Below are 16,450 nucleotides of genomic sequence, written 5' to 3'. Positions count from 1 at the left end.
AAGCAGTACAACAACTATTCCATCAATCTCTCTATTCCCTTTCAACAGTCATGAACTCAATTAGTACTGATAACAATAGTAAGAAAAAAAACAAGGCCGCATTTGGAATGCAGGACTTTATGCCAGATTTTCGCGGTAAACAATCATGTCTCCCCTTCAAGAACAAAACCTCATGCCGAAAATGTTTCTGAACACCGACATCGGTTTTCGACCAGTATCAGGCTATCAGCAAGGAAAAATGATTTGTACTAACATTGGTCCGAAAACTAAGACCACGTTTGGAAACACTTGTCGCCAGATTTCTACGGTAAGCAATTATGTCTCACTGGGAGCCGGGAATGGAGGGAAACTCTCCCCTTCAAGACTGAAGAACAGGACCTCATGCCGAAAACAGAAAAAATCTTTGTGTGTTTTTAGATGATCATGTTAGTGTTGCAAATATCCTTGAAAATTTTCATGCGAAATGGAGCGGCGGTTATTCACCGGTGAAAAAAATAAATTTAAGGTGATATTTCGGGATAACAGCTGGTGTTTTTTATTTGCAAAGGCCAAAATGTTAAACCCTTTGGCATACACATTTGTACGTAACCTTTGAATGTGACAAAGAACACACAGAATATTTTTAACGTTTCGAAAAACATTTTTCGCATGCAGTAGCTCGCGCTCCCGGGAGCACCAGCGGATTTCGGACGATAATCCTTGCTAGCCAAGGACAAAAAAGTTCACTATTCTCAAGAAGAAAAGGGAAAGGAGAAAGAGAGCACCGACAATGATCTGGAGAAACCCTCCCCTTGTAGAACGGAAGCTCATGCCGAAAATGTTACTCAAGGTCGACATCCCTGTTAGCCAAGGAAGAAAAAGAGCACGGGCAATGGTCCATGGGCGACGGCCAATCAGTTAGGCGCTGGTCCCTTCCGGCGCCGGCATCCCATCTGGGGCACTCCTCTCCTCCATGGCTCACATGCTCCCAGGTTTGTCTCATTGGGCTACACCGAGCAAAGGAGCTGTCTTGTGCTGTTACTGTCACTGCAACCCTCACTTGTAGCACTCTCCTTTCCTTCCTGTCAACCTCATGCTGCAGCTCGCACCATAAGGGTTGCAGTTTAGGGCTCAATCATTGCACTTAAAACTGTAGTATGTACAAGTACAATCAATGGCTATTGCATCCCAGAGGCAGATGCCCCTTCCAGAAGAAAGACAGATAGACAGATGATACATGAACCTTGAACGCAGATGGGGCAGCAACAGGTGGTGAAGAACTTCATTTGAAGCCGAAGATCACGACAAACTTACCGCGGCGCTGCCAAGGCGAACGGGCTGGGTCCCAATATAGATCGATAGATTTACCATAAATAGATTAGTCGGTGCTAGATACACAACATCAACACATAACTCATGATGAGAAGAAGACTAGGGGATATCTACAGCACACCGCGTTACTTATTTCAAGTGCTATTACTCCTGAGAAAAAAAAGAATCGCCGCCGCGGGGGTGCTACTATTCTCTACACAAGGCTCCTCATCTTACGCTTCAGCCACATGGTCCGGATATCTACACTCAGCGACAGGAAAATCTCCCGGTTGCTCGGGTCCAAGAAGACGTCCGGGGCGAGCGACTTGTCCACCGGCGACAGGTCCGCCATGCCATTCATCACCTCAATGCACCGCGGGATGCTGAACCTGTTGTCAGCATGGCTCTCCCGCGGTTTATTGCTGTTGTCTCGCTGGTGAAACTTGGGATCGGCGTGTCCTTCCATACCCTCGGATGTTCCGTCCTCGCTGGGCCTCCTCATGTAGCGCCATTGCTCTCCCCGTGCTTCCTCGACGGGCCTCCTCGAGAGCTGCCATGACTCTGGACGCACCTGGGTCAGCGGTTTCGGGTACAGGTGCCCATTCATAGTATGAACTTCAACGCCTACTAGAGTCTCCTGTTGGAATGAAGACTCTCTGGATACTGGAGATGGGGGGATAGGTGAAAGTGGACGATTCATGTAATAATCATCTTCATCGTCGTCGTCATCATCACTTGATATAACTCCCGTTCCATTCCTTTCAATCGGCATGGGTCCAGGTGTGGGTGCGGCAAGAATACTTTTACCATCCAAAATAACACCAACTGCAGAACACAAACAAACAATTTTTTTTATTTTAGGTACAGATTGAAAACCATAACCATATTTTGAGATGAAGTCAACCTCTCCAATTAAGGGCTAGCAAGCAAATCAAGAGAACAAATAAATCCACAATATTATGTCAAACATCTCTGTAAAAAGAAAAGGTACTGCAATAGGATTCATCAAGCGACCAACATATCTTAACCTAATATATAAAGAATAAAGCAAAGCTACTCTGGAGGTCCTGAACGAGGATGCATTCCAGAGTAGTACATGGTAAAAAGCTGAGGTCATATATGGTTACCAAAACATCGATAATCTACCAATAACACCATATAACCAGTTGTAAACACTGCCAAATGATTAAGCAGGAGCATAATATAAATAATAGACCATTTTCCTATAAATCATCCTCTTTTTTACATTTAAGTACCGAGTTAGCTTATCTTCACTACTAATAAATTAACTGGGAATAGTTTACCTTATTGTGTAGTGAATATAGTTCAAAATGTGTACCATACAGATGGAGCACAACCAATAGAATGTAGAGCATAGCTAATACTATTTCGTATGTGTAGACTGATGGTTTGCATAACTGTGGTATTTTTTTAATCAATCTTAAATATAAAACAAATACGTTCTCATAGACACATAACAATAATTAGTTGAATTTTGTCAACATGATCATATTCTGACTTTAGCAGTTACCCCATCCACCCAATAAGCACGTATCATTTTACACAGCACTGACTTTAACATCTTGCAATTTAGTAGTGCACTAGTTCCAAGAGTTGGCACCAGATTTATGTTACCTTTTTTCCCATATGGGTTTTTACAATCATCACATTTACAGTTGATGGAGCATCCTGCCCCTCCCTTCAAACACAGAAGAAAAAAATACCAGTCACAAGCTGAGACAAGAGAAAAACTAATACGATAGAGTTGACTTTAAAAAATAAATAGGACAGAGTTGGATACGGAACCTGGTAGCAGTCACAGTATTTCTTAAGGCAGCCTGACTTTTTGCAAGTGCATTTTCTTCTAAAAAAATCCATTTGGTATCTTGCAAATTCCTTGAGAAAATAAAAAAAAAAGTAGCAGGATTGTCAAAAATAGAACAAGGCAATAGTTATACATTTACAGTCATGTTTGAAAGATTTATACCGCTGAATTTTGACCAGCCTCTGCTGTTCGAACAACTTGCAAAGGCAAGCCTGGTGGTGTATTCTGTTGAACACCATGAATGGGCTTGTTATAACACGGGTCACAGCCACATAATTCAGAACAATGTGACCCAGAAGCAAAACACACACAATAACTGCCACAGCATAAAGCAATTGGTCAGTACAACAAGAAGCAACTTGAATTTAGCAGTAACAAATCATAAATCATGTTGTGCGCATGCATTAGCGTGGTTAGGTGTATGTTTGTGTGTGCAGGGTGGGTGCATCAGTGCGTGCAAAAATCAGCATTCCCCATCTTTTCCATGCATCACCACCCCCTGCCTGAAACTCGGTTCCCTCCATGGCAAGAGTGCTGTGAAGCAATACATGGCACTAACACGCATGCTATGTACAGCTAGACCAGAATCCCAGCCAATCTACTAATCTTAATTGTGCTTCAAGTGTGTGGCATTGTATCAGTAACTAGTAAGTACAGGTGAACGTAAAATTGAAACAACAACTCAACCTGTGTGGATAAAGTCGTGTTTTTTTAAGCTGTACGCATGTTCAGATAGAGCTGGTAAACATGGCTCAAATAGAGTGTCAAAATCTCTAGGGGTCTCGATTGGCTACATTGGGCGCCTTATCCATCAAACATCTGAAATGCGAATCTAGAGTTGCTAAAAAAAAGCACCGGACTCATTGCAGATGTCGAACTGAACTAGTGCCGGATCAAAATGCCAATTGCATCCTAAACAATTAGGGATGTACTGAGAACGCAAGCTCGATATATCACCCCCCTCGCTGAATTCTGGCGTTCTACGACGGGACACTTGCAGCATTCGGCATTACTAGCGAGAACAGTGGAAGAATCGCGCAACTTACAGCTTCAGACACCTGGACTTCTTGCAGCTGCACGTCCTGCACCCTTCGCCGTCCTCCGCTTTCCTCCTGACCAAACAAAGGAGAGAGAATGGAAGGCTGGTGAGAGGGAATCCCAGAGGAAATACCTAGCACGCAACGAACCAAAAGAGGAAATCGGAGGCAAAACCCAAATTTTGCCGAAAAGGGTAAAAAAAGGGAGGGTACCGACTTCTTCCTCCTGTCGGAGCTCCCGTTCGCCTCGGCCGGCGGCGACACTGCCGTCCACACCGCGGCGGGCGCGGGAGCGGAGACGAGCGCCATGGCTTCGGTAGCAGGGGGCGCCGGAGCCGGGGCGGGAGGCGGGGGAGGGACGGGGACGGGGACGGGGGCGGGGGCGGGGGCGGGGTCGTCTGGGGGGGCCTCGGATCCGGGGGGCTCGAGCGGCGGGGGAGGCCTCGGGGGCTCCTCTGGATCCCCCGCGGCCGCCATCGGGTAGGGCGACGGCGGCCGCCCGATCGGCGGAGGCGGCGGTGGATTCGCCGTGGTGGCGAGTCGGGCGGGGGAGAGGGAGGGGGAGAGAGGTGGAGGAGTGAACGAGGCGGAGTGGGATTGGAGAGGAAGGCGCAGGGGGAGGTGGATCGGACGGCGCGTGGAGGGCTTTAGGATTCGGGACGGCCCGCTGGAGGGTCCAGATCGGTGGGTCCTCTTTTGATCCCGATTCACTCCTGATTTTCTACGGCGGCGGATGTACGAAGGCCGTGACCCTGAGTGGTCTTGTTTTTTTTTTTTTGAGCTGTTTTCATTCTTGTTTTCTTTTCTTACAAACAGGCATGAGTGATCTTCATTGCCCCAGTTCTGAATTATTCTGTGTTATTTTGTGAAATTAGCTGGCAATTGTACAAAATACTCCCTTCGGTTATTAGTATAAAATGTTCTACTCCCCTGATCCATATTAATTGTCATTGATTTACCATATTAATTATCATTGATTTACTACCGTTAGACTAAATCAAGAACAATTAATATGGATCAGACATAGTAGCAACTTCCTTCATAAATTGATTGTATGTAGACGTGTTTTAGTGTATTTGTTTCATTATTTTTATTTTGTATGTTGTCTATATTAAAATATCTAAAACATGTCTAGTAGTGAACGGAGGGGTATTAGTTAATCAGTGTTTTTATGTTTCGAGTGTTCGCGCATGTACTACTCTTATAAACTCGAAACAAAACTGCTAAGTGCAAGCGTGAAACAAAAACGAAGAAAAAATTTGAAGACTTTCGTGAGCATTGTGTAATTTATACTTTCAAAACATCTACTGTACTAGTGTAAGCATTTTAGTTTTGCAAAGACTAATGCACATATAGATCCCCGCAAGGCCACAACAACTACTTTCAAGCCGATGGGGCGCCTCAGGTAACGCCCTATTGATGTATGTCTTGGATCTCATTGATGATCATGTTAAACGATGGGGTATCTAGGTTGCGAGAAAAAAAATCTTGTACCTCACACAGTTGCTATGCTTAAGATCCCGCTTCGGTCTATGGCTTGGAGAAGATAACTTGGTTTGGGTTCTAGAAAGATCAGGGGGTATTCTGTTAAAACAACCTATTGTGCTCTCATGACTCGGAATGGGCAATGTGCTTCAGAGGAAGGGGCGGTAGCATGAACTTCATTATTAGAGTCTCGACTTTGGTTTGCTCTTTGGAAGCTCAAAGTTCTCTCGAAAGTTGAGGTTTTCTCGTGGAGAGTACTAAGGTTATCCCTGATCATGCCACTTAGAAATACCGTCGTATCAAGTGCATCGCAAAGATGTGATCTTTGTGAAGCAATGGATGAAGATTTGATGCAGGTCCTTGTGTCTTGTTCCCATGCAAAAAAAACTATTGGGTTGTGGCTAGATAGAAACTTGATGTCGAGCTACCTTGTTTGCACCCTGATACTTGACAAGGATATAGTGCTAGACAATATATTTTCTGATTCCAGTAGAAGTAAAATCATAATTGTGAAGCACTCTATCTAGACAGCTCAGAACAGATGCACACATGATCAGGAGAAATTAGATTATGTCCAAGCTATTAAGGCCTTGCATTTTGGGGGCTTTTGCTTCAGCTTTTGCAGCTTTTCCACTTTGGCGTAAAAGCCAAAAAAACTCCTAAATATGGGATTTTGTCTTATGAATCAATATTGTAGTATGATGATATAAGACAAAAGCCAAATCCAAAAGCCCCTTAATAGGAGCTTTTTTGGCTTTTAAGCCAAACTGCAAAAGCTGAAGTATAAGCCCAAACAAACAGGGCCTAAGTGGGAGCAAGATGATCCGTCGATGCTTGCAATGCCTCAAGATCAGAGGTGTGTCCCTATTGGCCAATCTTGGTGGCCTCCTCTCCTGGGATGGAATCAATACGCATGGCGCAATTGATTTTGATGCTCAGAATAGAAGGGGTAGAGGTTTGGCGAGATCTCACCTCTCTTTTTCAGGGCGTTTGGAGCAAAACCATTTCCATGCATCTCCGATCCCGAGGTGGTAGCTTTGCGAAAAGGGATTATATTTGCTGAGCTAAGGGGCTACTTGCATGTGGTAATTGAAACATATCGTTTAGAAGTTGTCAACCTCTGGTCTTGGCGCCACAACTATAGATCAATTGTGGCGCCTATCTTTGACGAAATAAGGGAAAGATCTTTAGTGTTTGCATCCTTCTCAGATCATCATGTTGTGAGGGGAGCTAACAACCCGACAAGCATTATGTGCCGGCACATGCTACTGGTATAAGAGCATCTTTAACCGTTCCCCTATAGTTTAGAGGAGCAAATGATCGAGTATCTTTAACTACTCGTATAAGATCATCTTCAACCGGTCGTCAGAGTCGTTGTGGCCTTGCAACCGACCTTGCTGATGGCCTTGGTTGCTGGTGTGGTGGCCCGAAGGAGTTTTTTGGTGCCCAGCCTCTTCTTTGATGTGGGGCAGCGCGATGGGTCGTTTATGGGGGCGTCACGCCGGCAGGGTGGCGGAAGGATCCTGCAGCTCCATTCTTGTCGGAATCGAGTGTATCGGTGGTGACCGCTCGGGCAGAAGGGAGGCCAAACATTTTACCATAGGAGACAACACTCAGGTATGTTTGAGAGTTGGGCTGCCCTTTGCGGCTAAATCTTAAAATTACTTTGTCTAATAGTTTGAGAGATTGAGGAGTTATAGGTTTTTAGGGGATCGGTTAGAGATGTTGTCTCTTAAAATTATCCTTCCATAACGGTTTGAGAGATTGAGTTATAGCTTTTCAGGGATTGTTTAGAGGTGTTGCAAGTGGTTCTGAATGCTGGATTGATAAGCAATAAAGATCCCTAAGTTTCACGTAGAAAAAAGAAAGTGATGCACATACCATCCTATCTGTACTATCTTAGGCTGATCACAATAAGAGTATCATAGTTGAGTGCTGGATTCTCTCCCTAATAATAAAACACAGATGGCTTCTGTCGTCCGTCGTCGCACTTCTACACAAAAGTCCCTACGCTTCTGAGTATTCAACCCGCAGTCCTGTTTTAAGTGGATACTTTAAAAAACGTTTTGTTCTTACAAAAAAAAACCTATAGTTTTCCCTATTCAACCCACGATCCTTTTTTACCTGAATCGGCTACACGCAAACCACCAGTGCAGCATCTGGATCGGGTCAATGCAGCGGCTCGGGCGGTTGGGGGCGATGCGGCGGCTCGAGACCCGCCTCGTCGCCGGAGAGAGATTGAGACGTGGGATGAGGAAGAAGCGGAGGAGAGGGAGAGGCGTCCGGATGTGGCACTGACCTGGACGTAGACGGTCGCCGGAGCCGCGGGCTGGAGGAGATCCGTAGGGGCGGCGATGAGTGGCTTCAGGCTATGCGTCCTTCGTCCCTAACGACGGAGCATAGAGGAGGCGATGTATATGTACCACGGGGGAGGCGGCTGGATGGGGCGTTAACCTATAGACGGACGGTCGTCGGAGCCGCGGGCTCTAGGAGATCCGGAGGGGCGGTGAAAGGACGTGGATGTTGCCTAGAGGGGGTGTGATAGGCGCTTTAAAATAATTACGGTTTAGGCTTGAACAAATGCGGAATAAAACTAACGGTTAATTTGTCAAGCACAAAACCTAAAACAACTAGGTCACCTATGTGCACCAACAACTTATGCTAAGCAAGATAAACAGTTAATTGATAGCAAGATGTATGACAATAAACAATATGGCTATCACAAAGTAAAGTGCATAAGGAAAGGGTTCGGGTAAGAGATAACCGAGGCACGCGGAGACGATGATGTATCCCGAAGTTCACACCCTTGCGGATGCTAATCTCCGTTGGAGCGGTGTGGAGGCACAATGCTGTTGGGTAACGTAGCAAAAGTTCAAAATTTTCCTACGCCATACATAGATCTTCCTATGGAGAAACCAGCAACGAGAGAGGGGTGAGAGCATCTTCATACCTTTGAAGATCGCTAAGCGGAAGCATTGCTAGAACGCGGTTGATGGAGTCGTACTCGCTGCGATTCAGATCGCGGTGTGATTCCGATCTAGTGCCGGACCACGGCACCTCCGTGTTCAACACACGTGCAGCCCGGTGACGTCTCCCGCACCTTGATCCAGCAAGGAGGAGGGAGAGGTTGGGGAAGAGCTCCGGCAGCACGATGGCGTGGTGGCGATGGAGCTACGAGGTCTCTCGGCAGGGCTTCGCCAAGCACCGTGGGAGAGGAGGGAGAGGAGAAGCACGGCTGCGCCGAGAGAGAGAGAATTGCGTATCTCCAAAGGCCAAAACCCTCACTATATATAGGGGGAAGGGGAGGGAGGCGCAACCCTTAGGGTTCCCACCCCTAAAGGGTGCAGCAGCCTCCCAGATGGGAGGTGTGGGCGGTGGCTAGGGAGGAGAGGGGGTGGCGCACCCCTAGGTGGGCCTTAGGCCCACTAGCGCCTAGGGTTTCCCCTCCCTCCCTCTATGGTGCGCCTTGGGCTGGGTTGTTGGGGAACGTCGCATGGGAAACAAAAATTTTCCTACGCGCACGAAGACCTATCATGGTGATGTCCATCTACGAGAGGGGATGAGTGATCTACGTACCCTTGTAGACCGTACAGCAGAAGCGTTAGAGAACGCGGTTGATGTAGTGGAACGTCCTCACGTCCCTCGATCCGCCCCGCGAACAATCCCGCGATCAGTCCCACGATCTAGTACCAAACGGACGGCACCTCCGCGTTCAGCACACGTACAGCTCGACGATGATCTCGGCCTTCTTGATCCAGCAAGAGAGACGGAGAGGTAGAAGAGTTCTCCGGCAGCGTGACGGCGCTCCGGAGGTTGGTGATGATCTTGTCTCAGCAGGGCTCCGCCCGAGTTCCGCAGAAACGCGATCTAGAGGAAAACCCGTGGAGGTATGTGGTCGGGCTGCCGTGGAAAAGTCGTCTCAAATCAGCCCTAAAACCTCAGTATATATAGGTGGGAGGGAGGGGGCCTTTCCTTGGGGCTCAAGGAGCCCCAAGGGGGTCGGCCGAGTCCAAGGGGGAGGACTCTCCCCCCCCAAACCGAGTTGGACTAGGTTTGGTGGGAGGGAGTCCCCCTTCCTTCCCACCTCCTCCTTTTTTTTTCTTTCTCTCTTGATTTTCTTCTCCTTGGCGCATAGGGCACTTGTGGGCTGTCCCACCAGCCCACTAAGGGCTGGTGTGTCTCCCTCAAGGCCTATGGGCTTCCCCGGGGTGGGTTGCCCCCCCCCCCCCCCGGTGAACTCCCGGAACCCATTCGTCATTCCCGGTACATTCCCGGTAACTCCGAAAACCTTCCGGTAATCAAATGAGGTCATCCTATATATCAATCTTCGTTTCCGGACCATTCCGAAAACCCTCGTGACGTCCGTGATCTCATCCGGGACTCCGAACAACATTCGGTAACCAACCATATAACTCAAATACGCATAAAACAACGTCGAACCTTAAGTGTGCAGACCCTGCGGGTTCGAGAACTATGTAGACATGACCCGAGAGACTCCTCGGTCAATATCCAATAGCGGGACCTGGATGCCCATATTGGATCCTTCATATTCTACGAAGATCTTATCGTTTGAACCTCAGTGCCAAGGATTCGTATAATCCCGTATGTCATTCCCTTTGTCCTTCGGTATGTTACTTGCTCGAGATTCGATCGTCAGTATCCGCATACCTATTTCAATCTCGTTTACCGGCAAGTCTCTTTACTCGTTCCGTAATACAAGATCCTGCAACTTACACTAAGTTACATTGCTTGCAAGGCTTGTGTGTGATGTTGTATTACCGAGTGGGCCCCGAGATACCTCTCCGTCACACGGAGTGACAAATTCCAGTCTTGATCCATACTAACTCAACTAACACCTTCAGAGATACCTGTAGAGCATCTTTATAGTCACCCAGTTACGTTGCGACGTTTGATACACACAAAGCATTCCTCCGGTGTCAGTGAGTTATATGATCTCATGGTCATAGGAATAGATACTTGACACGCAGAAAACAGTAGCAACAAAATGACACGATCAACATGCTACGTCTATTAGTTTGGGTCTAGTCCATCACGTGATTGTCCCAATGACGTGATCCAGTTATCAAGCAACAACACCTTGTTCATAATCAGAAGACACTGACTATCATCGATCAACTGGCTAGCCAACTAGAGGCATGCTAGGGACGGTGTTTTGTCTATGTATCCACACATGTAAATGAGTCTTCATTCAATACAATTATAGCATGGATAATAAACTATTATCTTGATACAGGAATTATAATAATAACTATATTTATTATTGCCTCTAGGGCATAATTCCAACAGTCTCCCACTTGCACTAGAGTCAATAATCTAGCCCTCACATCACCATGTGAATTACATTGTAATAAATCTAACACCCATACAGTTCTGGTGTCGATCATGTTTTGGCCGTGGAAGAGGTTTAGTCAGCGGGTCTGCTACATTCAGATCCGTGTGCACTTTGTATATATTTACGTCCTCTTCCTCTACGTAGTCGCGGATGAGGTTGAAGTGTCGTTTGATGTGTCTGATCTTCTTGTGAAACCGTGGTTCCTTTGCTAAGGCAATGGCACCAGTGTTGTCACAGAACAAGGTTATTGGATTCAGTGCGCTTGGCACCACTCCAAGATCCGTCATGAACTGCTTCATCCAGACACCCTCCTTAGCCGCCTCCGAGGCAGCCATGTACTCTGCTTCACATGTAGAATCTGCTACGACGCTTTGCTTGGAACTGCACCAGCTTACTGCACCCCCATTAAGAATAAATACGTATCCGGTTTGCGACTTAGAGTCGTCCGGATCTGTGTCAAAGCTTGCATCGACGTAACCTTTTACGGCGAGCTCTTCGTCACCTCCATACACGAGAAACATCTCCTTAGTCCTTTTCAGGTACTTTAGGATATTCTTGACCGCTGTCCAGTGATCCACTCCTGGATTACTCTGGAGCCTGCCTGCCATACTTATGGCCAGGCTAACATCCGGTCTAGTGCACAGCATCGCATACATGATAGAACCTATGGCTGAAGCATAGGGGACGGAGCGCATATGCTCTCTATCTTCATCAGTTGCTGGGCACTGAGTCTTACTCAATCTCGTACCTTGTAGAACTGGCAAGAACCCTTTCTTGGACTGTTCCATTTTGAACCTCTTCAAAACTTTATCAAGGTATGTGCTTTGTGAAAGTCCTATCAGGCGTTTTGATCTATCCCTATAGATCTTAATGCCTAGAATGTAAGCAGCTTCTCCTAGGTCCTTCATAGAGAAACTTTTATTCAAGTAACCTTTTATGCTCTCCAAAAGCTCTACGTTGTTTCCAATCAGTAATATGTCATCCACATATAATATTAGAAACGCCACAGAGCTCCCACTCACTTTCTTGTAAATACAAGATTCTCCAACCACTTGTACAAACCCAAATGCTTTGATCACCTCATCAAAGCGTTTGTTCCAACTCCGAGATGCTTGCACCAGTCCATAAATGGATCGCTGGAGCTTGCACACCTTGTTAGCATTCTTAGGATCGACAAAACCTTCGGGTTGCATCATATACAACTCTTCCTTAAGGAAACCGTTAAGGAACGCCGTTTTGACATCCATATGCCAGATTTCATAATCAAAAAATGCAGTTATTGCTAACATGATTCTGACGGACTTAAGCATCGCTACGGGTGAGAAAGTCTCATCGTAGTCCACTCCTGGAACTTGTGAAAAACCCTTTGCCACAAGTCGAGCTTTATAAACGGTCACATTACCGTCAGCGTCCGTCTTCTTCTTAAAGATCCATTTGTTCTGAATAGCCTTGCGGCCCTCAGGTAGTATCTCCAAAGTCCACTCTTTGTTCTCATACATGGATCCTATCTCGGACTTCATGGCTTCTAGCCATTTGTTGGAATCTGGGCCCACCATTGCTTCTTCATAATTTGCAGGTTCATTGTTGTCCAACAACATGATTGATAAGACGGGATTACCGTACCACTCTGGAGCAGCGCGTGATCTCGTCGACCTGCGTGGTTCAACAGAAACTTGAACTGGAGTTTCATGATCATCATCATTAAATTCCTCCTCAACCGGCGTCGCATCGATAGAGGTTTCCCCTTGCCCTGCGCCACCATCCAGAGGGATGAGAGGTTCGACAACCTCGTCAAGTTCTATCTTCCTCCCACTCAATTCTCTCGAGAGAAACTCCTTCTCGAGAAAAGCTCCGTTCTTAGCAACAAACACTTTGCCCTCGGATTTGAAATAGAAGGTGTACCCAACTGTCTCTTTTGGGTAACCTATGAAGACGCACTTTTCCGCTTTGGGTTCCAGCTTTTCAGGCTGAAGCTTTTTGACATAAGCATCACATCCCCAAACTTTAAGAAACGACAACTTTGGCCTTTTGCCATACCACAGTTCGTATGGTGTCGTCTCAACGGATTTTGATGGTGCCCTATTTAAAGTGAATGCAGCTGTTTCTAATGCATAACCCCAAAATGATAACGGCAAATCATTAAGAGACATCATAGATCGCACCATCTCTAACAAAGTACGATTACGACGTTCGGACACACCATTACGCTGTGGTGTTCCAGGCGGTGTTAACTGTGAAACAATTCCACATTTTCTTAAGTGATCACCAAACTCGAAACTCAGATATTCACCCCCGCGATCAGACCGTAGGAACTTGATCTTCTTGTTACGATGATTTTCCACTTCACTCTGAAATTGCTTGAACTTTTCAAATGTTTCAGACTTGTGCTTCATCAAGTAGACATAACCATACCTACTCAAATCGTCAGTGAAGGTGAGAAAATAACGATATCCGCCGCGTGCCTCCACGCTCATTGGACCACACACATCGGTATGTATGATTTCCAATAAGTCACTTGCACGCTCCATTGTTCCGGAGAACGGAGTCTTAGTCATCTTGCCCATGAGGCATGGTTCGCACGTGTCAAGTGAATCAAAGTCAAGTGACTCCAAAAGTCCATCAGCATGGAGTTTCTTCATGCGCTTTACACCAATATGACCCAAGCGGCAGTGCCACAAAAATATGGCGCTATCATTGTTTACTCTAACTCTTTTGGTCTCAATGTTATGTATATGCGTATCGCCATCAAGATTCAATATGAACAATCCTCTCACATTCGGTGCATGACCATAAAAGATGTTACTCATAGAAATAGAACAACCATTATTCTCTGACTTAAAAGAGTAACCGTCTCGCAATAAACAAGATCCAGATATAATGTTCATGCTCAACGCAGGCACTAAATAACAATGATTTAAGTTCATCACTAATCCCGATGGTAGCTGAAGTGACACTGTGCCGACGGCGATTGCATCAACCTTGGAACCATTTCCTACGCGCATCGTCACTTCATCTTTCGCCAGCCTTCGTCTATTCCGCAGTTCCTGTTTCGAGTTGCAAATATGAGCAACAGAACCGGTATCGAATACCCAGGCACTACTACGAGAGCCGGTTAAGTACACATCAATAACATGTATATCAAATATACCTGATTTTTCTTTGTCCGCCTACTTATCTGCCAAATACTTGGGGCAATTGCGCTTCCAGTGACCCATACCCTTGCAATAGTAGCACTCCGTTTCAGGCTTAGGTCCAGCCTTGGGTTTCTTCGGCGGATTGGCAACAGGCTTGCCGCTCTTCTTCGAATTGCCCTTCTTGCCTTTGCCGTTTCTCTTGAAACTAGTGGTCTTATTCACCATCAACACTTGATGTTCTTTACGGAGTTCAGACTCTGCGACTTTCAACATCGCAAACAACTCGCCGGGAGACTTGTTCATCCCTTGCATGTTGTAGTTCAACACAAAGCCTTTGTAGCTTGGCGGCAGTGATTGAAGGATTCTGTCAGTGATAGCTTCTTGCGGGAGTTCAATCCCCAGCTCAGCTAGATGGTTTGAGTACCCAGACATTTTGAGCACATGTTCACTGACAGATGAGTTTTCCTCCATCTTGCAAGCATAGAATTTATCGGAGGTCTCATACCTCTCGATCCGGGCGTTCTTCTGAAAGATAAACTCCAACTCCTGGAACATCTCAAATGCTCCATCACGCTCAAAGCGACGTTGAAGTCCCGGTTCTAAGCCATACAAGACTGCACATTGAACTATTGAGTAGTCCTCCTTACGTGCTAACCAAGCGTTCTTAACATCCTGATCAGCCGTAGCGGGTGGTTCATCTCCTAGCGCAGCATTAAGGACATAATCCTTCTTCCTAGCTTGTAAGATTAGCTTAAGATTACGAGCCCAGTCTACAAAGTTGCTTCCATCATCTTTCAACTTAGCTTTCTCTAGGAACGTATTAAAATTCAGGATGACTGTCGCGTGAGCCATGATCTACAACACAAATATGTTCAAAGTGGACTTAGACTATGTTCAAGATAATTAGAGTTCAACTTAATCAAATTATATGCTAAACTCCCACTCAAAAAGTACATCTCTCTAGTCATTTGAGTGGTTCATGATCCACTTACACTATCCCAAGTCCGATCATCACGTGAGTTGAGTATAGTTTCAGTGGTAAGCATCCCTATGCTAATCATATCAACTATATGATTCATGATCGACCTTTCGGTCTCATGTGTTCCGAGGCCATGTCTGCACATGCTAGGCTCGTCAAGCTTAACCCGAGTGTTCCGCGTGCGCAACTGTTTTGCACCCGTTGTATGTGAACGTTGAGTCTATCACACCCGATCATCACGTGGTGTCTCGAAACGACGAACTATAGCAACGGTGCACAGTCGGGGAGAACACAATTTCGTCTTGAAATTTTAGTGAGAGATCACCTCATAATGCTACCGTCGTTCTAAGCAAAATAAGGTGCATAAAAGGATTAACATCACATGCAATTCATAAGTGACATGATATGGTCATCATCACGTGTTTCTTGATCTCCATCACCAAAGCACCGGCACGATCTTCTTGTCACCGGCGCTACACCATGATCATCCATCAACGTGTTGCCATCAGGGTTGTCGTGCTACTCATGCTATTACTACCAAAGCTACATCCTAGCAAAATAGTAAACGCATCTGCAAGCACAAACGTTAGTATAAAGACAACCCTATGGCTCCTGCCGGTTGCCGTACCATCGACGTGCAAGTCGATATTTCTATTACAACATGATCATCTCATACATCCAATATATCACATCACATCGTTGGCCATATCACATCACAAGCATACCCTACAAAAACAAGTTAGACGTCCTCTAATTTTGTTGTTGCATGTTTTACGTGGTGACCAAGGGCATCTAGTAGGATCGCATCTTACTTACGCAAACACCACAACGGAGATATATGAGTTGCTATTTAACCTCATCCAAGGACCTCCTCGGTCAAATCCGATTCAACTAAAGTTGGAGAAACCGTCACTTTCCAGTCATCTTTGAGCAAAGGGGGTTACTTGTAACGATGAAATCAGTCTCTCGTAAGCGTACGAGTAATGTCGGTCCAAGGCGCTTCAATCCAACAATACCGCGGAATCAAGAAAAGACTAAGGAGGGCAGCAAAACGCACATCACCGCCCACAAAAACTTTTGTGTTCTACTCGAGAAGACATCTACGCATGAACCTAGCTCATGATGCCACTGTTGGGGAACGTCGCATGGGAAACAAAAAATTTCCTACGCGCACGAAGACCTATCATGGTGATGTCCATCTACGAGAGGGGGTGAGTGATCTACGTACCCTTGTAGACCGTACAGCAGAAGCGTTAGAGAACGCGGTTGATGTAGTGGAACATCCTCACGTCCCTCGATCCGCCCCGCGAACAATCCCGCGATCAGTCCCACGATCTAGTACCGAAC

The 16,450-nt window shown here is 46.1% G+C and overlaps 1 protein-coding gene across 1 annotated transcript; it reads right to left on the bottom strand.

The window, feature by feature from the left end:
- Positions 1-1,318: 1,318 nt before the first annotated feature.
- LOC123396036 (protein tesmin/TSO1-like CXC 5) lies at positions 1,319-4,689 on the bottom strand. Its single transcript, XM_045091067.1, has 6 exons — positions 4,370-4,689; positions 4,162-4,227; positions 3,278-3,431; positions 3,097-3,186; positions 2,926-2,989; positions 1,319-2,115 (listed from the first exon to the last, which is right to left on the bottom strand). Exons 1-6 carry the CDS (start codon positions 4,627-4,629, stop codon positions 1,505-1,507), a joined length of 1,245 nt encoding a protein of 414 aa, XP_044947002.1. The 5' UTR covers positions 4,630-4,689; the 3' UTR covers positions 1,319-1,504.
- Positions 4,690-16,450: the final 11,761 nt, after the last annotated feature.

Source organism: Hordeum vulgare, chromosome 5H (genome assembly GCF_904849725.1).
Source record: "Hordeum vulgare subsp. vulgare chromosome 5H, MorexV3_pseudomolecules_assembly, whole genome shotgun sequence".
NCBI classification, from domain to species: domain Eukaryota; kingdom Viridiplantae; phylum Streptophyta; class Magnoliopsida; order Poales; family Poaceae; genus Hordeum; species Hordeum vulgare.
This window is presented reverse-complemented; position numbering and strand designations above follow the sequence as displayed.

Bases quoted from the DNA above. Each gene is read 5' to 3' on its own strand.
- LOC123396036 (XM_045091067.1), bottom strand. From the start codon at position 4,629: ATGGCGGCCGCGGGGGATCCAGAGGAGCCCCCGAGGCCTCCCCCGCCG. The intron at 4,228-4,369 runs GTCGGTACCCTC...TTGTTTGGTCAG, and splicing joins AGCTCCGACAGGAGGAAGAA to GAGGAAAGCGGAGGACGGCG. The intron at 2,116-2,925 runs GTAACATAAATC...TGTGTTCTGCAG, and splicing joins AAACCCATATGGGAAAAAAG to TTGGTGTTATTTTGGATGGT.